Raw genomic sequence first — 27473 nt, 5'->3', positions numbered from 1 at the left:
TTTTTTTTTTTTTTTTTTTTTTTTGCTTTTCTACAGATAAGGGCCAAATATACACTTTTGTGATATTTTCTAAAAATTAATCTGGGAGACGATGTCAGATGATTTTGTACCCAAAAATAAAATCAAGCTGTAAAATAAACTCTGTATTTGTAGTGTATAAAATACTGGTGCACTTTATTAAGGGATACGTAATGTACAAACAACTTTAATTAAAAGGCAAAAGAATAAAAACACAGACAGTTCAATTCGCTAAACCTAAAATAAAATGAATGGAAACTGTAATTTAAAAAAAAACAACTGGAAATTATGGTGCCAATTTCTTTTTTACTTTTCTACAAATGGTGACATATGGGCAAAATATCCATCTTGTAAGTGTGATATGTATTTTTTATTATTTTTTAAATTAATCTGGGAGATGATGTCAAATGATTTTCCAACCAAAAATAAAACCAAACTCAGAAAATGTTTTGCATTTGTAGTGTATACATTTCTGCTGCACTTCAAGAATAAATAAAGTAGAAAAAAGTTTAATCAAAAGGAAAATCAGAACCTGGCAATATTAATTATTTTTTAAGACAAGTTTCAAGTTGTGAAAACCTCTAGATGGGTTTTGCCTTCTGGGCTGTTTAATTCAATAAACTAATCAAAACTATTTTTTAATATTGAGGGGCTGGGAATTATGGTGTTAATTTCTTTTTTACTCTTCCACATATGGTAAAACAGGAACAAAGAACTAAAAGAACAAATAAGGAACAAACCAAGGATGGATTTTAAAAAATGAAGAAAGAAGGTAGGACACAAGGAAGCAGCAATACATCATACTATTTTTCTCTATTATTATTATTTTTTTAATTCTTGTCCAGATCTGGAATATACTAAACTCAAATTCCAGATTGTGCAGGGACCCAGAAATTCCCCCAGACTTTCTGGTTTCACCAAACCCTTGACACGATTCACAGTATTAAAAAATGAGGTATGCTTCGTAACCATTTGAGCTTCAATTTACCCAAATAATTTTAAAAAAACTCAGTTTGTGCTTGTTTTGTCAGATCCATGCAAATATAAAGTATGTCACTGCAGTATTCAAACCTTTTGGATTTTTTTTTTTTACATTTTCTTACATTACAACAACAAACTTAAATGCATTTCATGTGAACGAGAAACATAAGAAAATATTGTGGCCACTTTTAATTTGATCCAGAAATTACATAATTAGTTAACAGAGTTAACTAATGTGTAATTAATAGAGGTATATGTTGTAAGAGCAAGGGCTCCAAAACTTAAAAAATAAAAAGAGCCATTGTATCGTTTATCATTTATCGTGATAATTTTTTTCATGATGAGAATTCTGATTTATTGTTGTCACCATAAATTCCAGGTAATGATGTTTAAAATCTCTCAAAACTGTCAGGATTGTTATTTTCACTGTTTTCTCCACTGTTTGTTCAATTATAATACCAGTAAATATCAATACATTTAAATATATAATTAAATGCAGTTACTGTGTCTAGTTTAGAGATACAAATCACACTCCTTTATGTGATTGATGTCCTCCGTCCATCCATCCATCTTCTTTACACCCTTGTCCCTCAGTGGGGTCAGGAGGTGCTGGTGCCTCTCCAGCTAACGTTCCGGGTGAGAGGCAGGGTCCACCCTGGACAGGTCGCCAGTCTGTCGCAGGGCAACACAGAGACAAACAACCATGTAAACACACACTCACACCTAGGGGCAATTTGGAGAGGCCAATTAACCTGACATGTTTTTGGACTGTGGGAGGAAACCGGAGTACCCGGAGAAAACCCACCATGCACAGGGAGAACATGCAAACTCCATGCAGAAAGACCCGGGCCAGGAATCGAACCCAGAACCTTCTTGCTGCAAGGCAACAGCTCTTGATTGATGTCCTAAAGAAGCATATAAAAAAACTGATATTGTTTTTCAAGAGCATTATTTGCATTTGTGGCGCTATAATCTCTCTGCCATGGTCAGGTCATTGTGCTACAGTTAGCTAAAAAATAACTAAGAAAGAGTTTTTATGATCACTTTTATCATTATTGGAATAGTACCACATAATATTGTGATGTAACTTTAAGTCCATATTGCCCAGCCCAGCCAGAGTGACGGTTGGTGGTTACCGTGGCAACCGGTAACTGACAGTTTGGCACCCTTTTTTTTTTTCTGTTGACATTCTGTAACTGCGGTATTTATTAGGTTCAGCTCTGTTTTTTTTCTCTGCAAGTATTCAATTTTAACACATATTTTAGACTAATTTAGTCACATACAGGGTTTAATGTACAATTTTGCCATATTTTGTATGTTTTTTGACTGTCATTACCATAAGTAATGTGCATTTTGACTGTGTTTAATTCTATTACTGTTATCTGCTGTCAGCTCCTCATTGAGAACCATTAGTTTGTTAAGGGTAATTTATTTTATTTTATCTGTAGGGTCAGAAGCTGCTGGACTGAGATTAACCACCAACTTTATTTTCTCTTTTGTTAGAGTAAATACGGTGAACCTGAGTGTGTTTGTTGTGAAGTCAACCTGCTGGACCTGAGGCAAAAAAAGAAGGATTACATATGTAAGCAATAACCAGCGCTGTTGAGTGTATATATCTCACACTTAGTTGCTAAATGTGTTCCACTATGACGCTCCTGCTCTTCATGTACGGAACACCAAGAAGGCCAAAAAATTTCATAACTTTTTCACTCCAAACAGCTATTATCAAAACCTAAATCGTATGGAAATGAACCCTACTGCCAGACAAATCGCTTTCATCCAATCAACAAGTCAAAATATTCCAGAAATTACAAAACAAACTTACAGGATTTTGGAAAAACACAAGCGTACATAATACACTTGAATTTTGTAGTCTAATAGTATGTAGTTAAGCACACAAAAATGCATCCTTTATGAATTTCATGTAACATTTCTACAGTTTTTGATCTACTATGTGATCCCTTTCTACTCAACTCAACTTCAGGAAAACCTTTAGAAAAACAATGTAATATCTTAAATGAAAGCATGCTCGTATGTTAGAACTGCTTATTGGATTGATGCTCTCAGTCCACTTCAATTATTTTGCAAGGAACAACAGTCAAAAATTTCAATCTCAAGGCTGGTAGTAATATGCTCCAAAAGACTTGGACCTGTGATTGTAACAAAAGGTTATAATCTATGGTGTTGACTGTATAGAAATACATGCCAAACTGTTCCAGATTTTTATTTGTAAAACGTTTTAATAATGACGCATATAAATTTCCTTCCACCGTGGCTTTTGGCCAACAATATAAAATCCTACTAAAATTAAAGTTTGTACTTGTAACATAACAAAAATGTGAGAAGTTGAAATGGGTGTTAATACTCTGGTTAGGCACTTGAATCCTTTTGTGTTACTTCAGCCTGTCTGCTTTATGGCTCTCTGCTGGTTCTGCTGAGACTTCGTTCTTCCTCTTCAGTATATTTTCTATCCAGCTGGAGCTCTGTGCTATTCTTTCCAGGGAGTGAGTGGAAGATAGTGTGCTCACTCTCATGTTTTTGCCTGAGGTGATCAGCTCTCCATAGCCTTGCTGGTGGGAGAAGGCGTAGGCAGAGCGGCGGGAACTGGTCCGGCGGACTCGCCTCAGGTTCTGTTCCTGAGGCCTTTGTTTCTTTCTGGACTGCTGCAAATGACGAACCTGTGAAGACAAACCAGCGATCTCTTAATTCCCCTAAGATGGTCAGATTTTACAGCATATTCTATACTGACTGTGTAGAAACCCTCACTGTTCCTGCACCTTGTCTGTTAGAGTTGGGAAGAGGTCGACTCTCAGGAAGCTCACGACTAAGCCAGGCAAAATGCACACCACAGTGGTGAGCAGGATGACCAACCACACGCTCTTCTCCGAGAGACAGTTACGAGCCGTGCCTGTGGAAAAACAGCAATATGAAATTCCTTCTGCTTCGTTTCCACCAGTCTTTTGTTTTTAATCGTATTGAGCCAAACTCACCAATAAATGGGAAATTACTCGGAAAGATGCCAAACAGGCCGTCACTTTGCATTGCAAACAGAATGGCAAAATACACGATCAGGCTGCCCCACATGAACAGATGATTGACTGCGGTCCAGTAGTGTGTATCCAGTCCAATCTAATAACAAAGACATCACACATTTAAGAGGTTAGGATAGATCTATGGGCGATGCAAAACATTTTTTCTTAAAGTGAGATTTTAGCCTGCTCAGTTGGCCTATTTTGAGCTGCTTTAGGGCCTCTTGTCACTTTAAATCCAAATAAGTTGCTTCTGGCCAACTCAACAGTTACACTCACACATGAAAATGGGTGCCAACAGATTCAGTTCAATATAATTTGAAAATACTTTATTGATCTCAAAGGGAAAATTCTTCAAAGAAGTTATGGTAGATGGTAAGTCCAACTTTTCCAGCAGCAGGACTGCCAAACAGGATGGACCGGAGCTCTGTTTGGGACGCTGCTAGGTGACGGGCGGAACTCCACTGGGGTTGCTAGGTAACGGGCTGGGGTTGCTAGGTCCTGATATGTGAAGTTACACTTGGAAGGCTTTTGAAACGGCTTATTTTTCAGACACCAAAAAACATTAAGTTATTGCTCAAAAACAGCTGGGTGTTTTTTCTAATTGGGCCGTTGGTAGAAGGAGTAGAAATCCAAATGGAAATATAAAAATGTGCAAAATCCCCTTTAATGTACAGTGTTGGTTATTATTACAGTTCAGTCTGCTCAGAGACTCACCTGAACACTCACAACAATGACTAATGTCGTTGCTATGGTGACGGCAAACGCCTGCTGGTCGGAGAAGTCGGAGCCGTCGTCCTTCAGCATGACGGGGAACGCTCCGTAGGGAATAAAGAAAAGCAGGAAGGATGTCACCATGCCTTGCAGCGTGCAGAGGAAGAACTGCCGTTTGTTGAAGAGCAGGTTCTGTTGGCCCGGTTTGTACAGGCTCGGGTAGCGAAGGCTGTTCTGGTCGTTGACGTCCTGGCAGAAATAAGTTGGTAATTAGATAAGTTAAGCAGTTCCTGATTACTACAGTCTAATACCTACAGGGTTAGCAAGACAAATGGTTAGTTGGAGATAACACATAGTGAGTAAATTAGTATTAGTTGTAGCATATGGGTTCAGATTAGTTACATTTATTGTGGTGAGGTTATATATTTTAAATATCAAGGAGGTTTGTTATTTAAAACAGTAAAACAGGGCAGCATAACCCAATATTCACCTGGATGGCCTGACAGTGTCTTGAAAAGACAAAAGTTTTAGAAGAATTAGGAAGTTGACAAACTGTGGACATAATTTTTTTAATTCAAAAAGGCGCAGCTTAAGCCAGGGGTGTCCAAACTTTTTGGCATGAAGGCCAAAAATGTCAAACTGCAAGTACTCTGGGAACCAGAACATTTCAATACCTTTCCTTTTCATTAAAAATGCAGAAAAAAAATCTCCTTTTTATTTTTACCAGCGAAATTAACAATGTTTTAATTAAATTAGCAGTTTGTATTTTCTAAACAAAAGGAGTTCTACAAGTTTGCCAAATAAAAAAAGAAAACATTTCTCAAGTTGATTATATTTCCAGCAACAAGAACCGTTGTCCAACAGTGACCCCCGGCCCACATTTGGACATCCCTGCCTTAAGATATACAGCACCTTCAATTTGTATGGCAACCACTGTAAAATGTATTCATCTTCCATTACAGTAGGATACTATCATATGGAAGTTTATGTTTATTATTTATTCCATGTTTTCTAACAATACCTGATCAAAAAGTCCCATTGCCAGAACTGGTAGTGATGTATAAACAATATTGAAGAGGGTTATGAACCACTGGTCGTACACAGTCTGAGGGAAAAAGGAGATTAAATACATTTTTTAAAATAAAACTGGTCATATATTTTGATGTAAACGGCAGTTTTCTCACCTGTGCTGAGAAACCACAGAAGAAGCCGTACCAGAAGTGGACCAGTGTGAAGGCAAAGTTCTTGTAGAAGAAGTAGGCCAGGAAGTTACACATTCGGAAGTAGGACCAGCGCCCGTGCACCAGCAGCAGCCTCTGCAGGTACCGAAACTGAGCGAAGGAGTAATCTGAGGCCAGAACAGCTTGCATCCCCTCCTGTCCGCTGATGCCCACGCCGATGTGGGCGGCTGACGCAGCACAAGGAAAAGCATAATGTGGGTCATAATGTGGAATATCACACATGTTAAAGGCAATATTTAGGATTAAAAAGCTCACGCCTACAACTGGGGACACACAATGTAGGACTGCTTTTAATAAAACCGTTGGAACACATAATGAGATTATAACAAGTCATAAAATGTTTGCACATTTTCACTAATTATTAATAAAAGCAAAGAAGTTGTTTTATTAATTGTCTGTTGGTTTGTAGTTTGATTGGTTTGCCTGGTTTTAGTGAAATATGAATAATGAATTATCAGACACTGCAAAAACATAAAATCTTACCAAGTAATTTTGGTCTAGTTTTAGTACAAACATCATAGTGCACTTGAAATAAGACAAAATTACTGTAACTTAATAGTAACTTTTTTTTTTAGCAAGATTTAGGAGCTTGTTTTAAATCAACAACTCCTTAATACTGGTGAAAAAAATACTAGTTCCACTGGCAGATTATTTCACTTAAAACATGGGAAAATGTTTTTTAAGAATTCTGACTTTTGATCTCCAAAGCTTAAAATCAAAACAGTCAAAATTCAGAGATTAAAGTAAAAAAAAAAACCCTGAGATTAAAGTCAGATTCTTAATAATCCTCTCCTGTATTTTTCAGAAAACAAAAGTTTTAATTTTGAACCATCGGCACCGGCCTTTACTCACTTTTGATCATGCTGACGTCGTTGGCGCCGTCCCCCACGGCCAGCGTGACGGCCATCTTGTGCCTCTTCACCAGCTCCACCACCTGAGCTTTCTGCATCGGCGTGACCCGACAGCAGATGACCGTTTTACACAAACAGGCCAGATCCAGCAGCGTGTGCTCCAGCTGGGGCTCCAGCGCGTGAGCCTGCGGGCCGAACACATACATCACCTGATTAACACACCGTCCCACGGCGGTGCTGAAAAAACGGCCCTGCTGAGGCAGCAGTGGTAAAAAGTTTCCCATCCGGCTGCAGGCGGTGAGGAAATGGATGTTAATGAAAACCCGTAATGAAGCCGATGGCCGTCAGCAGGCCAGCAGCTTTCTGCTAATTAGACTTTATTTAGTCGGCAGCAGGTGAAGAGAGATGCAACATTCGGCAGAAAGACAACCAGAGTAAGTAAGAGTAGCACCACTTGAACAAGTTTTAACTCGAGTAAAAAGAATTTGGTAAAAAGTCAACTCAAGTCCTCAGTAACTGATAAAATTATCAATCATTTAATATTTAAAAATGACATCATCAGACAGACCAAAGTATAAAGTTAAGTGGAAATTTTATTTTAAGGATGAAAATGACAATAATTCATATAAGTAACAAAAAAATGAAACCAGGCAAAAGAAAATTTATAAAACTTTAATAAAAACGGCAGGCGTGTGTCTGTGTTTGGTGAATGTTGGGTTAAAACATGTTTGTTTTTCATTCAGTGAGTAGAAAATACAGAAATGTTACTCTAGTAAGAGTAGAGATACTTCGTAATAAAATTACTTGAGCAGAAGTAAAAATACTCCAAAAAGTAAATTTCTTCAAAAAAGTTATTCAAGTAAATGTAATTGAGTAAATGTAACTAGTTACTACCCATCTAAGGTGTTTATGGTTAATGGTTTAACACCTGCTGTGCCCAAAACAAAATGAAAAAAAAAAAAAAAAGCCAAACTGATTACGTCTCACCAGACTGTGACCACTGATGACCAAGGCATACTCGGAAATAATCGTTTCTTCAAACACTGAATCTTCTGCCAACATCTCGTCTTTCTCGACGTCTCCTGTGCTGCTCATCCGGCTCAGGCCGAGGATGTTGTCCTTAGCGTTCCTAAGGAGAGAGGACAGACATGCTTCAACATGTTAGGCCTATAAAAAACAGGTTTATTACATTACAAAATCACTCTAACACAATGACATTTTAGTTTTGAGCTCCTTTTAAAATGAGCTCTTTTTAGGGCCTCTTGTCTCTTTAAGTCTAAATAAGCTGCTGCTGCCCAGCCGCCCGACTCAACGTTTACACTTGCACGTGAAAATGGCTGCAAACAGATGCGCAATTATACAACTGTCCATCTTTGAAAAGCATTAGTAGCACCTCCTGCACAGCCAACAAGAGAGTGCAACAAGTGGTTTCTGGATGGTAAGTCAACAAGAAAACACTTGACTTTTCCAGTAGCTATTGTACAGAGGTAGAAACAGCTGGGCAAACGTGTTGGAGTTCCACTTGGGTTGCTGGGATTTGCTGGGGTTGCTAGGTAACAATGCAGTTCCTGCAGCTTTGTGATGTTAGATTCTGGATGTTTTTGAACCGGCTCGTTCTCCAGACATCAGAAAACATTAACTTATTGCTAGAAAAAAGGAAAAAACGTATAATAATTTAATAAGTAACAAAAAATAACAAAATCAGGCCAAAGAAAATTTTTCCAAATCAGTTTCTTTCAGTAAAAAACTTATAAAACTAACAGGAACTCTGCAGTTGTATATATGTGTCTGGTGAATTTTTGGCTAAAATATGTTTGTTTTTCCTTCACTGGGTAGAAAATCCTGAATTTCTTTTCCAAGAGTAGTGATATTTCACAATCTCTTTTATTACTCAAGTAATTTTATTATAACAATAGTAATCTTATTTCAGCCCGTTAGCGCGACAGGCTGAAAACCGTTGCGTTAATGTGGTGTGTTTACCTGAGCTGCTGCTGCACCTCCAGCTGCGTGAGCCCAGAGATGACAAACACCTCATTCATGTCGTCCCGCAGCATGTTGCAGGAGTAACCGATGCTCATCGCCGTCTCTAGAACAACACAGTTCACAGATCTGAAACTCCCCACAGCATGTTAGCAGTTACTCATCATCCAGATTTCTTCACTTGTTAGCTACCTAGCTTGTCCCCTGTTAGGACCCAGATCTTGATGTCGGCTAGATTCAGACAGGCGATTGTCTCCGGAACTCCTTCTTGAAGTTTGTCCTCTATCGCTGTGGCTCCAAGAAGCTTGAACCAAGTCAGAAGTCAGTCTGCAGCTGTTAGGTAAGATTCATCGCTTCAACGGTGCAAACAAAAAGGACGCCAGTTTTACCTTCATGCCTTGCTCGACTTCCTCGTAGAGAGCAGCCAGCTGCTCTTCACGATTCTCAATCACAGTGCTCACGTAGTGAAGCTTCTTCTGCCACATCTGATAATATTCTTCACTGAGGTCTTTGTAGGCAAGAGCTAGAGTTCGAAGCCCTTCTCCTGCAAATTCCTGTGAGGAAATGAACACAATCAACAGCTCTGGAGAAAGTTTAAAAAGTCAGTCAGCTAATCAAGCAGAACACTTGAGTTTTTAAAAAGCAATCAAAGCTGCAGCACTGCTCTTTTGTGTTCTTTAGTCAAAATGGTAATACAATCTGGACAGGTGTAAATTAAAAAAAATGTTCAAAAAGAACCACATAGATCCAGTTTAGTTCAGCTGCTGCAGGAGAACTCAAAGTACACAGATGCATTTTGTCACTTAAATCTGTTGAGTCAGACTATAATCCATAATCTATAACCCTTTGGATGCTTCTTTTTCAGGTTTATAAATATTTTTTCTGCATGTTAAAATGATGGTACGTCATCCTGGCTAAAATAATGAGTCAGATCAAATAAATAAACACATAAATTAAAATAAAACACTCATGTGAAAATGGCAAGAAACAGATGCACAATTATTCAACTGTACATCTTTGAAAAGCAGAAGTGGAGCCTCCTGCACAACCAACAAGAATGCAGCAAGTGGTTTCCGAATGGTAAGTCAACAACAAAACACTTGTCTTTTCGAGCAGTAAATTCCGCTGACCAAACATGCTGGAGTTCAGCTTGTGTTGCTAAGTAACAGGTGGAATTCTGCTGGGGTTGCTAGGTAACAAGCTGGGCTAAGCTGGGGTTTCTAGGTGCTGACATTCTGAGGGTTTTTGAAATGGCTCATCTTCCAGACACCAAAAAATATTAAATTATTGCCTAAAAAACATCTGAGTGTTTTTTTAAGCGCTACTGCTGGTTTTAGAAGCAGCAGAGACCCAAATGGAAGCATAAAAACATACAAAATATGAATTTTGCATGATAGTTCTCCTTGAATCGCTGAAGTAAAACTCACACTGAGGTGTTCTGAGGTAGCATACATGAGGTCTTCGCTGGACGGATCCAGGTGGTCAAAGATGATCGTGTCGGCTCCTTTGCAGTATAGTTTAATCTGACCTTGGGGATTCCTCACTGGATCAGAAAACAAACCAAGCAACAAAAAAAAGGGCTTTAAAAAAATCACATAAGCTAGGACAACAAATAAGTAGATCAGGAATGTCAAATTCATTTTCATTTTAGGCCGTCTCACGGTCGTGAACGTTCTTAAAGGGCCGGTTGTGCCAGAATTTATTGATAAAACCCATTAAACTGCATGTTTATGTTGTAAACAAGTATGTCTTTAGCATTGAACGTCTAAAACTGTGAATGTGTTTCATTGTATACAAAAACTAGTGTCCAGTTTTAAGATTATATCAGATATTTTTAGTTTTTTTATGGTATGAATGTTAAGGTTGTAAGAGTGCGTTTCTTTTTGTGTGTACATACAGCTCTTATTGTGAAACTAGGGTTTTATTTCCGTTAAATCTCACTGTTCATCAGTGAAGCCTCATCCTTCATTCGGGGGAATCTGTTGATTTTTCATGATCGCAAAAAGCTGGAGAGACTGGTGCAATTTGGCAGATAAAACCTGCTTTAATTTGATCGATACAATAATATTTAAGCACACAACTGTTAAGTTAAATGTAAGTTATTTATGCGTCTCTCTGGAGTCCAAAGGGTCACATAGATGGCTAGAGCGAGCCAAATTTGGCCTGGGTCTTGAGTTTAACACATGTGAAGTAGACAAAAAGTCACAGGTAATAAAAGACAAAGCGAGCAGTTTTCTTTCAGTCTGCTAAAAAGAAAAGTGGAGTCATGTTGACTTCTAGTGCTATTATACGTAAAGACCTAACCAATGACACTCATTCTCTTGCGCACGTTGTTGAAGTCCAGTATGGCCAGCAGCTCGTAGGTAGCCGCTCTTCCCATCTCACAAAGCGTGATGGTTTCTGGAGTTCGAGCCCGGAAGATAAACCCAAAGTTTCGTGCTGCGGTTACCAACGCTCCCTCATCCGGTGACTGGGCCTGGTACACCAGATTCCCTTCATTTAAACAGAAATAGTGATCAGAGGAAAATGTCCTGGACGATATAACTGACAGGTGTGTGTAGCTTTACCTTCACTCTTCTCCTCTGGCATGACGGTGTGGCACAGAGCCAGCAGTCTGAAGAAGTCCTGCACTGCAGATTCCTGCTGCTTGACGGCTTCAACCAGGCTGCAGTCGTAAAACTTGAAGGCTTTGTCGCAGAGCGGGTTGAAGGAAAAGTCTACGCACGCCGTTTTCTGAGGATACAGACGGTTATCGTCAACTTATTTCAGGAATAAAAATGACATTTGTTAGAGAAGCAATGGGATAAACTAAACTGAGACGGGTTACTAAGTGTTTTCACCTGATAGCCTGGCAGATTCGGTTCAATTTGGGGCCAAAATTGCAGCATTTGTTACATTTTCAGCTGCTGCAGTTTGCTTTCACACTGCACCGTGTGAAACCAACCAAACTGTTTGAAAAACCTGTTCCCTTCCCGCCTGTGGGGGCGCTGCACCAAGAACCACTAAAGGAAACAACATGAAAATTTCTGAAGAAGAGATGAGCGCAACTTCCTTCTTCCCAAAATGTAAACAAAAATGGAGTAGCGTCAGATTTTTGCGGTTTTAGGATTTCTCTTTTGTCTTTGGCCAAAGACGGCGAGCCGTTTCTCCTGCTAGCTCTTGACTTGAGCGTTGTTTTGGTTGCATTTACCCAGAATGCCCTGCCCTATAGTCCACTTCCTGCTTTTGGAGCCATCTTCAGTCGCCTTGCATCCACATATGTATTCGAAAGCCATATAATTGGCAAATTAAGCAATATTTTAATTGAAATATATTTTTGTTGCCTAATTACTGAATAAATAGAGATATGAGCTCAACAACAAAAATATATCAGAGCTGAGAAAAATATGTTGATAAACATTCAAATATAACTTACAGTCTCAAGTAAAGCATGAAAAGCTGCTGCCACAATTTAGTGAAATATTTGATTTCTGGACGTTAAATCACTTCCTTAACTTTATGCACAGCAGAAAATCATAATTTTATTACTCTGCACATCAAGAGGAGTTTTTTTATTTGGAAGCATCAGATGACACTTTAGTTTGTGAAAAGAGTGATTCTGAACGGTGTGGGTGTCTTGATAAGAAGAGTGGATTTGTCACCAGTGCCCACTCATCAGGTGGGTAAGTTAGACTGCAGTTATTTGTAGACCGTAGTTTTTAGCTGTTAAGGCATTTTATGACCAAACAGCGCTTCAGTTATTGTCTGAAATCTACATGACTTAATGTAGATTAAACTACATGAGCTAAATTTAGCATATAGATTTAAAGTACAAACAAATACCGTTTCAGAAGTTGTCCTTTTTGTTGGTACAGTATCTGTTGCAGCTTTTGTATTTTATCGACCCTTCTGAGCCACCATACCAGACACCTATGGCACAAAACTGTAAGTTTTATGATGAACTTCGTCTTTCAGCATGACATTGAATCAAAGCGGCTTAAAAAATCTCAACAAAAGAAGTCTAAAGTCAGAAGAAGGTTGTGCAAAGGAAATGTTCTCACAGTATCACAGATTTGGACCAAAAATAGATGGGAAAAAATGTCCAAGTCAAGATGTGTCATGATGAGAAACTACAATCCAAGAAGATTTAGCTGTAATAAACTACTATTTTAAGTTAACGGGACACTTCTGCAGTCAAATCGTTTATGTATTTTCTATTTTCTCCCCGTAGAAGATTTCTTTAGTGAATGATTTGTTTTTTTTCAGTTGAGTTGTACTGAAGATCTGAAATTATTTTTTAATAAAACAGGCTTTTTAACAGGACTGTACCATTTTTTCATATGCAATTATGAAAGAACATAACTTTAAAATAAATAGTAAATAAACATAAAGGAGTTAAATCTAACATACCTCTGTAATTTCCACCTTCTGGTTGAATTCATCATAGACATCACCTTGAGAAAAAAATGAAAAAATTCAAACATTTAGCATCTTGACAAAACTTAACTCCAAATAAGCCTGAAAAGGTTCTTGATTGTCTGTTGAATGAACATTACAGTGGTTTAATTTCACACAGATTTTTATTTACAAAATAAATAACAGGAGATGGAAAATGTTTTTCCATCGACATTAACTAAATTATATCTCACTTAATTAGTTGCACTAATCTTCCTGCAATCAATGAATAAGAAAGTCAAACGGCTCATAAATAAATAAAAAAACAACAAGTGCTTTTATTGTTGCATTTTTTTAAAACAGGAATATTTGCAGGCCTGTCACAGTAACAAATTTTGCTGGATAGTAAATAGTCCCAGAAGTTATTGTGATAAATGATAATATTGTTTTGAGACAATTTTCAAGTGATATAATGGCAATGGAATAAAAATTACAAAAACACATTCTCAAAAGTTAATAACATTTAAATTCTAATAGACATTTAGTATTAGAAGACATTTTAAATAACTAAAATAAATAAACAACAAATAAAATGAACTATTAAGTCTCTGTAAATAAAACTGTCCTTTAAAAAAAACAGCTAGTTGAGACCAAAACACCAAACTGAAAACTTATCATCCAGTTTTTGGAAGAAAGAGAGAAAAGAGAAAAACGATAAACCATCCAAATGGAAATTATTGAGTTTGATTGAATTCATCATTGACTGATATATTGTGACAGGCATAATGTTTATAAATGTAAGATCCTCTGTGTGGTTCGAATGCAGAAACACAAAATCTTACCAAGTATTTAAGTGAAATAATCTGCCAGAGGAACACGACATTTTCCCATATTATAAGTTAAAATGTCTTGTTCCACTGGGTGATTATTTCACTTATAACTAATCTTTTTCATCAATATTAATTATTGACTTAAAAAAACCTCATATTTCTTGCTGAAAAGTTTCTTTCAAGTTCGTTTTGTTTTATTTCAAGCGAACTAAGATATTAACTCTAGAAACTAGACTAAAAATACTTGGTATAATTTTGTATTTTTGCAATGTTTAAAAGTATTAACGTCTATTTTTAATGATATGGCCTCTTGTTTTTATTTGTTAGTGAGATTAAAGAGCCTCACTCCTACCGTACGTCTGCCCATTAATGGAGCACTTGCTGAACACCATGATGTTCTGCGTCAGCGTGCCGGTCTTGTCAGAAAAGATGAACTCGACCTGTCCGAGCTCCTCGTTCAGGGTGGTGGTGCGAGCCTCGGCCGGCGTGTCGCTCGCGTTGTGGTACATCTTCTGGTCCCAGTTAATGAAGAAACTGTGACCGAGCCGCAGGACCTCCACACTGAAGGAACGAGTGAGAAAAAACATGTGGTGTTCTGCAAACTGTCATAAGCGAGCTGATAAATTACAGCATCTAGAAGGAAAACAGGTTGTTTGCTTTTACCTGACATACAGGGAGATGGGGACAACAGTGTTGAGGATGATGATGTAGGACCAGAAGGTGAGGAAGCCAGAAAAAACGGCGCTGCTCTGAAACTCGTCCCATGGTAGAAACAGCTCAAACTTTCTGCCCACACAAGTCTCCCAAATGGTGTTTCCTATGGCCAAAATCACTCCCATGCAGATGAGGAAGGCAAAAATCTGAAAAGAGAAACAGTATTGACCGTTTGACGTCACGCTCTCCAGAACTCCGTCCACCGCGCTCCGTCAAAGAATGTCAAAAACAGGCAGCAGATACCCTAATGTCACTTTTATTCAGTTGATTTCACTTTAAAAATGGGTCCGCTGCATAAACAGAAGGATAGAAACCAAACTTGTCATTTCATAACTTGTAATGAGGAAAGATACGGCGGTGATGGATATCAGCCGTTAATCATAACGACTGTCAGCCGTTGGTGTAACCACAGATTTACAGCAACATTTTTTACAAGGAAAGAAGATTAACTATTATTTACTTTATAATAAAACATTTATCTGACTCTCAAAAAATAAAGCGACAAAACAAAATGTTTTATACAAAGAAAAGCAACTTTTCACCCATAAAACCAGTGTGTTCATAAGTTTGTCGATGCTGGTCCGTTTGAATTTAGTCCGCCCACAGTTCTGCATCAGCTTGGTTTGCAGCCCTGATAAAAGCAGAAATAAAAAGATGATAAACAACAAATATTGAGACAAAGCTCAGCGATACGGAGGCTGAAATCATTAAATATTGATTAATAATACCAGCAAATATGACCATGCCGAAGCACCACTCAGTGTTTCTGAGAACACAACCGCGCAGGAGCAATTTTTCATTGTCCAGAGAGTATTTATTGTCTCTCCAATGCAGCGTTCCAGTAAATTTATCCAGCTTGTTGTTCGGCGGTTCACAAATGACTTCTCCTGAGGAGAAACAACAAAACAAAAGGAAATGATCTCGCAAAAACATTAAGATACAGGCCAAGTCTCTTGTTCTGGTCGGGGAAGTATCATATTCTACCCGTCTTTCCCTCCGTCCTCCTGTATTAAAATTGTCCTGTAAACTTCACGTATCATAATATAATAAATTTAAGAAAGCATTTCTGTGCCTCAACATTGGCGTATAAATATGGTAAAATTATGGCAGGCACAGAATTTTATTGTATATATGTATTAATATGGTAAATGTAACTAGTCAAAACGGCGAATGTAACATTTTGGGACAAAAAATTACTTTTAGGAATACGGATTTTATCGTATTTAGTAAAATTATGGCAACTACAGGATTTTACTATATATAGATATATAATTCTGTGTGTGCATTGTACTGCATATATCGGTAAAATCTGTATTTTACCGTATTAATGCTAATATGGGAGAATAGATTTCCTGTGTTAAAATGTGAGGGAGGCTGGACTTTCAGTGGGAAGCGTAAAAGTTCCCTCATTTTTAAACCCAAAACAAGTGACAGGTGTGCATTAACAGGGCAAACACTCTGCAGCATCTCACCATCAAAGTCCATCAGTTTTGAAATGTCTCCCAAATCTGAGGTCACACTCAAGGCCTGGCGGACTTTCAGATTTGTTTCCCTGTTGGAGGGAAAACGACAATCTGTAAGTTTCGCTTCACAAACACAAACGTCGGTCCAGCTCAGTTTGGATTTTCTGATGATATTTAGTAAAACTGGTGCAGCTCTCACCCGTCCAGCTCTGCTGTCTCGATGTAGCAAAGGCCATAAGGCTCACTGCTGCACAGGAGGAGGATGTCGGCCTGCGGGGATACCCAGATAAGTCACATCTACTTGAGTAACGTTTTAGAAAGAATTCACCTTTAGGCGTGTTTTTGCTGTGCTTTTTACTTTTACTTGAGAAATTTTATTGTGAAGTATTTTTCCGCTTGAGTAAAATTTCTGGATTTTTTCACCCACTGGATAAAAAACAAACACTTTTTTTTACTGAAAGAAACAGATATGGGGGAAAAAATGGCCTGATTTTATTGTTTGCTACTTATATGAATTATTGTCATTTTTGTCATTAAAATACCAAGAAATTTCAGTAAATGTAACTAGTTAAAACTTTATATTTTGAACTGTCTGATGTAATTTTAAATATTAAATGGTTGATAATTTGGTTAGTTACTCACCACTGGAGTCACATTTTTACCAAAATACGTTTTTACTCTTGGATGGATATTTTTTACTTTTACTTGAGTAGAAATATGTTGAAGTAGTGATACTTTTACTTAAGTACATTTTTTAGGTACTTCACCCAATATAAACATGTTGCAACATTTTTATGAAAATTACATTTTTACTGGAACTTTGGCAGCAAAGAATTATTTTTAATAAACCTGCACTGATCATTTCACTCTGTGGATTCTTAGTTATTTTAATAATTTTTACATGTTTTTAAATTAGTCGTACCACCTTTTATACGTTTAGTTTGTATTTAATTATTCCTGTTCACTTCATACAAAATAACCAATTTTAAAACAAACTGTGGCATTTAAAAGTGAAAAAACTCAGAACTAAATTGATTAAATTCAGCAGTTTTACAGACAAATGCTTCTGAATATATAAAATTAATCTTATTTAAACAAAACAAAACAAAAAGCTAAATAAAACATATTACATTGATTCTTTATATTAGGGATAATAATGGGTTTCCAAAAAATAAATGTAATTATTTCTAGTCGTATGTATGCAAATATGATAATGTTTTGTAAATGTAATTGGAAAACCAATTGGAAGTAATCGAATGTTTGTGCATTTAACTCACAGCAACAAACTGATTATTCTCCAGTTTGATGATGTCTCCCACTCGAACGTTCATCCATTTCTCCTTCTGTAAACTTAAACAAATAAAATCCACAATCAGTGGGTTTGTTTGTTTGGGGATTTTATTGAAAATTGCTGACAGGATCAGCCAGAAGTACCTTCCTCTGATGAGAACCTGAGACTGGCGGTTGTTGACTTGCCGATCACTCTTGTGTCGAAACTGAAATTTGAAAAAGAAGATGATTTATTTTTTTAAATAAAAGCAATTGTTTTGAGGTTGATGAATAATGAGTGAGGAGGGGAATCGTAATCCTACGTAGTCGTCTGTGGCATCTTTGACAGCTGTGATCACCAGCACCAAAACCAAAGGCACGATGGTCGTGAACCAGGACAGAGACGAGACTTCTGGGATTAACTATAGAGAAAATCTGTCTTAAGAGTTTCAACCAATCTCAAGTTTAGTTTATAAACTAAACACATTTCAGCAACAAGGCAGTTCAAAGTGCTTTACATCACAAAAACATAGTTCAGTCATCCAATATGAAACAAGCATTAAACTTTACATTTCATCAAATATCACTTAAATCATCAATTCACATCAAATATGTTGATAAATGTTCAACTCACTACTAATCAAAAGAACTCTAAACAGGTGGAATTTTAGTTTAAAGGAATTCAGTGTTTCGGCTGTGTTGCAGTTTTCTGGAAGTTTGTTCCAGATTTGTAGAGCATAGAAGCTGAATGCTGCTTCTTTGGTTCTGGTTCAGGGGATGCAGAGCAGAACCAGAACCAGAAGAACTGAGACGTCTGGAAGGTTGATATTGTGGTGCTAAGCCGTTCAGTGATTTATAAACTAACAGCAGTATTTTAAGTCTGTTGTTAGTTTAGAGGCTTAGAGGCTTTTAATTTAATGCTGTATTTTACATGTTATTCTTTTAGAGACAAATGATAAGAAACTTCACTGATTTTTAAGATACAAGACCTAGAGATCCAGGGTAAGGACTAGAACTGGGTGATGTTCTCTATCTTCCTGGTTTTAGTCAGAACTCCAGCAGCAGCGTCTGGATCAGACAGATTTTTTTAGGCAGACCTGTGACGAAATCAATGCGACTAAAGATAAAGACATGAATGAGTTTCTCTAGATCTCGCTGACACATTACTCCTCTAACCCTGGAAATGTTCTCCAGGTATTAGAAGGCCGACTTTGTAACCGTCTTTATGTGGCTCTGAAGGTTCAGGTCTGAATCCATCGCCACACCCAGATTTTGGATCATTAGTTTCCAGCTGTAATAATTAAAAGTGTGTGCCAGCTTGTTCCGCTTTACGTCCAAAGATTATAACCTAAGTTTTGGCAGATTAACACATTGATCATCTGTTCTGTGATTGGATGGCTTCAGAGTCACCTGGTGACATCATAATGTAGATCTGTGTATCATCTGCGTAGTTACGGTAGCTAATCTTCTTTCTTGTTATAACCTGAGCTATCATGTAGATATTAAATAGGAGGGGATCCAGAGTTGAGCCTTGTGGTACACCACTAACGAGCAGAAGGTCTGCCTTACCTGGAGGATCAGCAGCACAACAAAGTAAGCATTCGCCACCCTCTGGAACTGCTCAAACAAGTTGATGGGCAAGAAGGTGAAGACGTTGTATTTTGAAGTTTTAATGTGATTGTTCTGCACAACAACAAAATAACATAAACAATACAGATTAAATCTTCAGCTGTGGGTAAAGGCAAAAGCAAAGACTGAAGCAACTGTAAGGTTTCACTTACAGCGTACGAGAACTTCTCATTGTATTCTCGTGCATTGGCTTTTACGTGGCGTTCCTTCTCTGCAGTCACAAAACACATAGTTTGATTCAAAACACTAGTATTTTCAGGGCTTAAACGATTAATCAATTATTGAAATAATCGCAAACTAATTTAGTAACATATTCAGTTACAGAGTCAGAGCAGAAATTAAGCCAAAACTGTATAAAATATGTATACATTTTGTATTTAAGATAAAAGAAAACACTTATCTGGAAATATGTTCTTCCTAAAACTCTAAAATAGTTTTAGCTCAAATTCACCAAAGAAAAGTTTTGTTATTGCATTTTAGGTAATAAAACATTTATTTTCTCATTTAAAAAAGGAATTTATTTATTTATTTACTTAAATCTTTTAATGTATTTCTAACATTTTATAAAAATATGCTTCCCTGGTTCAATGAAAAATCTTTAAAATGTGCCAATTTTTATCTGATTAATCGATTAATAACCAGATTAATCGATTTGAAGTGTTATTCTTTTAGAGACAAATGATACAACCTGAAGTACAAAACCTAGGGGCACAAGTTTAATATTTTTACACACTGTCAGAAATTACACAGAGAACCAAGTATTTCCAGTGAACATATTTAGAGTCTGTCACAATAACACATTTTGTTGGACAAGAAATAGTCCCTGAATTATTGTGATTAATGATAATATTGTTGTTTTGGATGATTTTTGACAAAAACCACAAAATCTTACCAAGTATTTTTGGTCTAGTTTCCAGTGCAAATACCTTAATTAACTTGAAATCAGACCAAACTAACTTACAAGTAACTTTTCAGCAAGAAATAAAAGCTTGTTTTAAATAAATATCAGTAAACTTTAATGTCTTATCCATTTCACATTGGAAATGTAAGATATGCTTGATATCCAAAATAAATAAACAAAACAAATGTAAACAAGGTTACCCTTCAAAAAAATGGGCTAATTGAGACCAAACCACCAAACTAAAGACTTTTGTCATCCAATCTTTAGTAGAAAGAGAGATGAGAGAAAAACAATCTGGCAAATGGAAATTATTGAGCTTGTTTTAATTTATCATCTGATTAATTGATTAATTGCTTATTGAAAAGTATATTAATGTCCAAGATGAATTTATGGAACCTTCTGGCCCAAATTACCAAACTTTTTAACAAAGTACAACATATGCTTTAAGAATAAAACATTATTCAGCAGCTCAGTTTCCATGGAGGAAGAAGAAAAATGTGTTTGTCCAGTAGCTTATTAATAATTTTAATATTCCAGTCCTTCAAAACTTAAGTCGCACCTCCAGCTCTTGAACCGTCTCACATAAAGCAATGGAGCATTTTTAGATGTAATTTTATCCTTTATAGTAGGAGCAGCTATGAACAGCAGTGGTTTTGCTCCATACGGATTTATTATTTAATATCTTGCATATTGTTGTAACTGATGATGATTAAGAAATCTGGAGATGAACTTTCATAAAGAGAAATTACTCCCTAGAGAGACTTTAATGGGAAAACTGGGTTAGATTCACAGCAGATATGACAAAAATTAGTCATTTCTAACCCTTTTATTTAACAAATTTACCACAATAAACCCTCTAACTGAGAGGAAAATCAATAAATTTTAATCTGGTGCATGACCAACAAATATGAAGCTCAAAATATTCTGGTTATCATGTCGTCAAATAAAAACTGGCCATTGATTGAAGGAACTCATATTGGGAGAAAATAGTAAAAATAACATTTCCAATAACACTCACAGTTTTGTTTCACGTCATTAATTGGAATTTATCAAGACTAATGAATTTTTTTGTTTGATCATCTGAGACATGAAAACCAAACCAGAAAAGAGATGTAATGTCTATGGATCTATTACACTTTGTTTTATCTGTAGAGGCTTTTATGAAGCCTGCCTCGCTAACAGTTTTCACTGGAAATGACGCCTCAATGACTTGGCCTATGAAAATACCTGTGACATCTTGAGCTTGTCTCTACCTGCCCATCTTACCCCACTAACTCTGTAAAAAGTTAACTATTCATTCCCCTCTAGGTTCATTTAAGGGGCATTATCATGCTCCATCTTATTTAATTACGTCTAAACGGTAAACAAACCCAGTTAGAAACACACCAGTCACAACCTTACAGTCGAATTATCGAACATTATCTAACATTTCACACAAGATAAACATGCTGTGTCCAGACGAGGTTAAACTGTTGCTCAATTATGTATAATATACCTGCAGCAAGCTGCAACAAGACAGATGATCTCACACATCGACTGAGATCAGCTGTCAGTTACTACAATGATGAATTATTAACAAACCTGCTTCGCTTGTTCACTCCTATACATTTATATGCATTCAGTTTATGTTAATTCAGGTTAGTTTGTAATTTCTGTCTCTTCTTTTCCACAGAAACTCCCTTGATGCCTGCAAGTCTGAGCAGGTCACAGTGAAATGATGCAATAAATGCTTCTGGAAACATTTTTGACTTTATTTCTTCAAAGTTTCTTCCTAAAACTAGAAGAATTAAAAGATAAGTCTTAAAAGAATAATTTTAATTGTCCCAGAGGAATCAAAGTGGATAGTTCCTGGTCCTGTTGTAAAATATTCCACATTTACAGTCTTCAGTCAGAGGCTTCTTTAGATTTACTGGAAGACTGACTGCTACTGGTGATCTGGTTAATATGAGTTATGACAATATTTAATTTCTGTTTGGGATAAAGTGTTTTTTTTAACTGATTTGAGTTATTCTTTTGTGGAAATTCTGGGCAAACATACCATGAAAAAAAGATTATAGTGAAAATTTCTTTGAAAATCTTGAATTATTGCTGTCTTGATAAATTTCCTTTAATGATATAAAAAAAACTGACATTATTGGAAATAATATTTTTACTATTTGTTCAACAAATATAGGTAAATTTGAAAATGTGATTAAACACAGGTTTTGTGTGTCATGATCTGTGGGTTTTGGTGAGGTGAGGGAAGACGCAGGCAGGCCAGGATAAAGTGAAGATGATGATTTGATGACAATAATCCACGGGACAGAACAACGGGGAGCACAACGAACACAGACGGCACAGGGAAACACGATGAGGATCAGAAGAGACAAAGACAACAGGTGGGACTAAATACACTGGGAGGGTAATCAAAGAAATGAGACACAGCTGGGAACAATCAACAGGGAAGACAGAGACTCACAGGGGAACAGACTAATAAACAGAAAAACTTCAAAAATAACTACACAGATCACAACATTGTGTGCAGATATAAATCAAATTTTTTAAGTAAGTGGCATCCTGGAGAAGTCAATTTATAATGGTGAACATTTTTCAAGAGGTGCTATGCTTGCTGTGTCTTACGGTTACCTAAAAAAATACGTAACAAGTAGTTTTTCATCATGATTTTTATCATTGTCACCATAGAACCATAAAATATCATGACAAAATTCTATGCATCGCCCACTCCTATAACTAGCCTTTATATATATATATATTTTTTACATTTTTCAAGTTAAAATTGTTTAGCCAAATAACGGCAAACAATTTCTACGTATCAGGAATATTTCTGTCAGAATACAGAATAAACACAAGCAAATGTGTCTTACCAATATATGTATTTCTCCTCCAGAATGGCATTTTTTCCTGGGACGCTCCCAGACTTTCCCTGGTGGAAACATTAAAAAAAATTTAAAGTTTAACAATTAACAGCACACAAAACAAACACTGTTTTAGTTGCAAACTCTAAAAACATGAGCAGCAGTGGTGAGGAAATCCCCAGGTGATTAGAACAGAGTGGGCTCCCTGCAAAAACATTTCATCTTACCAAGTCCAAAAATAAGACAAAACTAACTTACAAGCAACTTTTCAGAATGACAAATGAGAGTGTTTTAAGTAAATAATTCCTTATTATCGATTTAAAAAAATTCTAGTTCCATTGGTGGATACCTTCACTTATATGTTACACACATGGCACACTGAAGTACCACTCTGCATCTCAAATATAAAATATTTTGATTGCTACTTCTGTAAGGTTAAAATCAATAGCCATAATAACACCAGTGTGATATAAGTTGATTACAAATTATGCTAATAATAGTAGGGATGTTACACACAAACAGCAGATTAGGAACGATAAAACGTCTGGTGTTGACATGTTGGTACGGGGCCATAAGTGAAAATCTGCTTAGGGCCCCAAAAAGGTTTGGACCGGCCCTGACGTTTACTTTAAATGGAAATGACTAGATCTTCTGTTATTATTGGCGTTAAAATTACAAAATATATTTTGTTTAAACGCTAAAGTGACTGTTTATATTACATTTTCTGTCTTAGCTGTTAGCGAGAGGAAGCAAGTACTGATTGATGAGTATTTTATGGTGTTCTGGGTAAGTTTCAGTAAAGGCATGGGAATCGCTTCACAGACCTTGTTGATACATGTCAGTTTTTACAAAATGGGTGCAGGAACAGCCGGTGAATGCTCAGTCTCTCCGGTCTTACCTTGTACAACTTTGTGACAGGCGCAGTCTTGTGTTGTCTCCATGAATCCTGGCAATCTGTAGCGACCATTTGTTTATTCCAAGCGACGCATTCCGCTCATTTTCCTCACAGTAAATTAGGCGCCGCTCGAACCATGATGTTCCCCACCAGAACCAGAACCAGAACCGGCTCGACTGGACTCATGTGAAGATGCTGCAGAGCCGAGGTGAGTAATAGGCAGCAGAAGCGGAGAGGAAAGGTGTGGGCTGCTGGGGGGAGAGGGAGAAAAAAATGGTGCAGGCAGAAAATCCGTCCCGCTCTTCTGAGACTCATAATCTGAGGAGAAACAAGAGAGGAGTCAGCAGAGGCAGGAGCTTTATCAAGACAAAAAACAGATTATCTCTGATTCTAACAATGCACTGCGAATTAATTACTCTTAATGTCTTTTTTTTGTACTTTAAAAACATAAATAAATAAAAAATAAAAAAAACATCTGGTCTTATTTAATGTTACATCTAAATTATTTAAATAAACGTGTTTATTAAATATGTGGAGGTGAAATTAAGTAATTATGTTAATCTTTACTTTGTTGTCTTTCTTTATTCCCAACAGTAGGTTTGACTTGCATGATTCTAGCGCCCTCTCGTGGTATGTAGGTAAAATGCGACTTATTAATTGCTCCAGTGGTTTCTAAACTTTTTGCACCGAGGGTCAAAATCAGCTTAAAGTACGGAGCCCGCCATTTTCTTTTCTTTTGTTGTGTTGTGTGTGTATTTTATGTACAACAGATGTCAATTTAAAATTGCATATTTATACAAAGAACCTCAGTGAAAACGTGTTTATACATTTTTTTCTGGTGCAAAAAACTGATTGAAAATCGATCTATTGTTCATATTTGTTTTGTAAGGTTGGGATGGTAGTGCACATGGAAATAACCTTTATTAGCTATTCAGACTACAAACACAAAAAGACACGATCTAGACTGTCAGATGATTTTATTACCCCATGAAAATATGTCAAAAATCGTCCTTTTTTCTCTCCCTTTTTTCTTTTCTTCTTCTTCCTGTAAAACTTAATTCACCAATGAGATATTGACGTGGTGAAACCAAAACCTTATAAGATAGCGGAAAGACTTTCAGTATTCATTTATGTCGCATAAACTAATCAATACATTATTGCAAGGGAATGCAATACTTTTGCGAGTTAAAAAAAAAATCCATGTCGGTGGAATCAACTCACTCTCTTACATTTTGGTTACCTAGCAACCCACTCATTCTTTGGTTAGCTAGCAACTACCTGTTGAATAACTTGCGCAGCAGCAGTTTAAGATTTCGCTTCCATGTCTCATATAGCTCCTTAAAAAATAAAAAATACAGTGTGAAGTGAAAACTAGATAAAACAGGAACTAATATCTGAAATACACCAGATTGGCTTTATTTCAGATATTTAAAACAAAAAACGAATCAATAATTGTTGATTTTGACCAATATGAAATGCTTGTATGTCATGATATTTTGTCAGCCTTATGTAAAACAAAATTTCAAATATTGTTTTAGGGAGTCCTAATTTTGTTATTTTTTAAGCTAAGCTAGGTTAGCTATTTTGCATAGCTAGCAAAGTGGCATCATACACATATGATGTGTATTGATGTTTCTGATGATGTCACTCAGCAAAATGTAATGTTTGTTACTGGTTTCTGAAACTGGCTTTTTATTTTTGTGCTTTTATGACATAAAGCACTTTGAACTGCCTTGTTGCTGAACTGTTCTCTACAAATAAACTGATTGATTGTCTTTTGTCTTGATGTTCAGCTAACTGTATGCTAGCATAAATAGCCATAAACCCGCATAAACATGTCATGCTGCAAGTCCAAACTGATTGTTTGAGAGACGCTCAGTTAGCCACGCCCTTCCAGAGGCTTTCTATGGGTGCCAATTAGAAGGAAAACTAAAAATCTTTGAAAACCAAGTTTCATTTTACACCTCAAAATTAGGTGTTGCTTTTTGTTAATCTGTCGCAAATAAACCAGTAAATAAGGAAGCTTTACTATAATAAAATGTGGAAAATCTTGAGGCTTTGTGTGTCTTGCTTTGTGTGCAGTAGCAACAGATTGGTGTTCCTGTGCTGTGAAATAAATAAACAGGTGTCCAGAGGGCAAAGCAAAGCCTGCAGGGAATATACAAGTACCAGATGCTGTTATTAGAGCGATATCACTGCTCTAAAGCTTGTTTATTCATTCAGCGTTAATGGAACAGAATGCCATATATTTGTAGAGTCCAGAGTGTTAAATCAACCAAGTTGAGTAAAGATGGAAACTGAGGGAAATCGGCTACCACTTCTGTATGGCCAAAAGGCAAATAGACACTGCAGCTCTATTTGTATATAAGTAACAGAATGGAGGCTGTTTCTATGAATGAAAAAGGGACCAGTAAAACCAGTATGAGGAGTGGAGACAAGCTGAGTCATGGTGATGAAGAGATTTTGTGTTGTGGTTATGTGTTCCAGCAGATGTCTCAGATTGTGACCTTTCAGTTGCTACAAATGCTTCAGTACAGTAGCTCTCAAACTGTTTATAGCCATTACAACCTTTGCAAACATTTTGTTATCCAAGTACGGCCAACATAGCACACATTTCCACTGCTGAACTGAACTGTACAGCAGTACAGTCTGTTTTGTCCTGAGAAACAAAAGAACATGGTTTAATTTTTTTCATTTCTACTAAGAATTCTAATTTATCAATCTACAAACAGGAAAAAAATAAAGATAATAATCCCTAAAGCCAGGAATTCAAAATCCATATTTACAAAGGTTTGTTTGCACTTCTTTCAGCTTGTATTTCATAAAGTCACTCTGCTAGTGAACGAGTTAAAGCTAGCTTACCTAAAATAATGGACTGAGTTTATGTTTTTTGGGTTAAAAGCAATGCAAATGAATAGTTAAATTATTTAAATCACCGTATAGCCAAGCTTATTTATTGATTGCAACAGCTTTAATTCAAAATAAGGACACAATTTATTTCTGTTAATTTAAATAAATATGAGCATTGAATGCATATGAATATTACAGTTATGAAAATTAGTTTCTATGAACATTTGAAAAACTAAAAATACATTTGGCTATCCCTGTCACATTTTTTCCTTCCACTTAACTTTCCATTCCATTTTGATTCAGCACTCTGAACAACCAGGTTCTTACCATGCTTGGAAAGGAGATAAAGAGCTGTCAGCTGGATAACTGTTAAACTACGTTTTGTTTTTCATCCATCCATTTTCTTTACACCCTTATCCCTTAGTGGAGTCAGGAGGGTTGCTGGTGCCTCTCTCCAGCTAACGTTCCGGGCGTAGACAGGGACAGGTCGCCAGTCTGTCGCAGGGCAACACAGAGACAGACAGGACAAACAACCATGCACACACTCACACCTAGGGACAATTTGGAGAGACCAATTAACCTGACAGTCATGGACTGTGAGAGGAAACCGGAGTACTCGGAGAAAACCCATGCATGCACAAAATGCAAACTCCATGCAGAAAGAAAGACCTGGGCTGGGAATCGAACCCAGAACCTTCTTGCTGCAAGGCAACAGCTCTACCAACTGTGCAGCCACACTTTGTTTTTTAAATCAAATTTACTTTTAGGAGTATTTTTACTATGCTGTACTTTTTGCTTTTACTTGTGTAAAATATGCTCAAGTAGTGTTACTCTTACTAGAGTACATTTTTGGGTACTCTGTTTGTAAGCCACATTCAT

General features: G+C 36.7%; 1 protein-coding gene across 2 annotated transcripts; it reads right to left on the bottom strand.

The window, feature by feature from the left end:
• Positions 1-2356: 2356 nt before the first annotated feature.
• On the bottom strand, positions 2357-24197 carry atp8b4 (ATPase phospholipid transporting 8B4). 2 transcript variants are annotated; one of them, XM_015016455.1, is made up of 28 exons: positions 23748-24197; positions 22859-22917; positions 19246-19304; positions 19034-19147; positions 17788-17886; positions 17630-17691; positions 17473-17545; positions 16395-16465; positions 16205-16284; positions 15461-15619; positions 15275-15363; positions 14682-14878; positions 14371-14579; positions 13204-13247; positions 11382-11547; positions 11119-11307; positions 10242-10357; positions 9204-9368; positions 9007-9118; positions 8815-8920; positions 7822-7963; positions 6836-7019; positions 5927-6150; positions 5764-5847; positions 4746-4991; positions 3990-4128; positions 3777-3907; positions 2357-3677 (listed from the first exon to the last, which is right to left on the bottom strand). In XM_015016455.1, the coding sequence occupies exons 2-28, from the start codon at positions 22887-22889 to the stop codon at positions 3393-3395; spliced, it is 3576 nt and encodes a 1191-aa protein (XP_014871941.1). In that variant the 5' UTR covers positions 22890-22917; positions 23748-24197; the 3' UTR covers positions 2357-3392. The 2 variants fall into 2 exon arrangements, with proteins under 2 accessions (XP_014871941.1, XP_014871942.1); XM_015016456.1 differs by lacking the exons at positions 17788-17886; positions 19034-19147; positions 19246-19304; positions 22859-22917; positions 23748-24197 and having other exon boundaries at positions 17473-17538.
• Positions 24198-27473: the final 3276 nt, after the last annotated feature.

The sequence above is a fragment of the Poecilia latipinna genome, unplaced genomic scaffold (genome assembly GCF_001443285.1).
Source record: "Poecilia latipinna isolate Pla-1442-1.1 unplaced genomic scaffold, P_latipinna-1.0 Scaffold2022, whole genome shotgun sequence".
In the NCBI taxonomy this organism is placed as follows: Eukaryota; Metazoa; Chordata; class Actinopteri; order Cyprinodontiformes; family Poeciliidae; genus Poecilia; species Poecilia latipinna.
The sequence above is the reverse complement of the archived record's forward strand: the minus strand, read 5'-3'. Positions and strand labels throughout refer to the sequence as shown.

Excerpts from the sequence above, each read along its gene's own strand:
- atp8b4 (XM_015016455.1), bottom strand. The coding sequence starts at position 22,889 with ATGCCATTCTGGAGGAGAAATACATATATTG. Across the intron at positions 15,620-16,204 it reads AAAACTGATGGACTTTGATG|GAGAAGTCATTTGTGAACCG; the intron begins GTGAGATGCTGC and ends GTTTCTCCTCAG. Across the intron at positions 9,119-9,203 it reads AAGTCGAGCAAGGCATGAAG|CTTCTTGGAGCCACAGCGAT; the intron begins GTAAAACTGGCG and ends ACTTGGTTCAAG.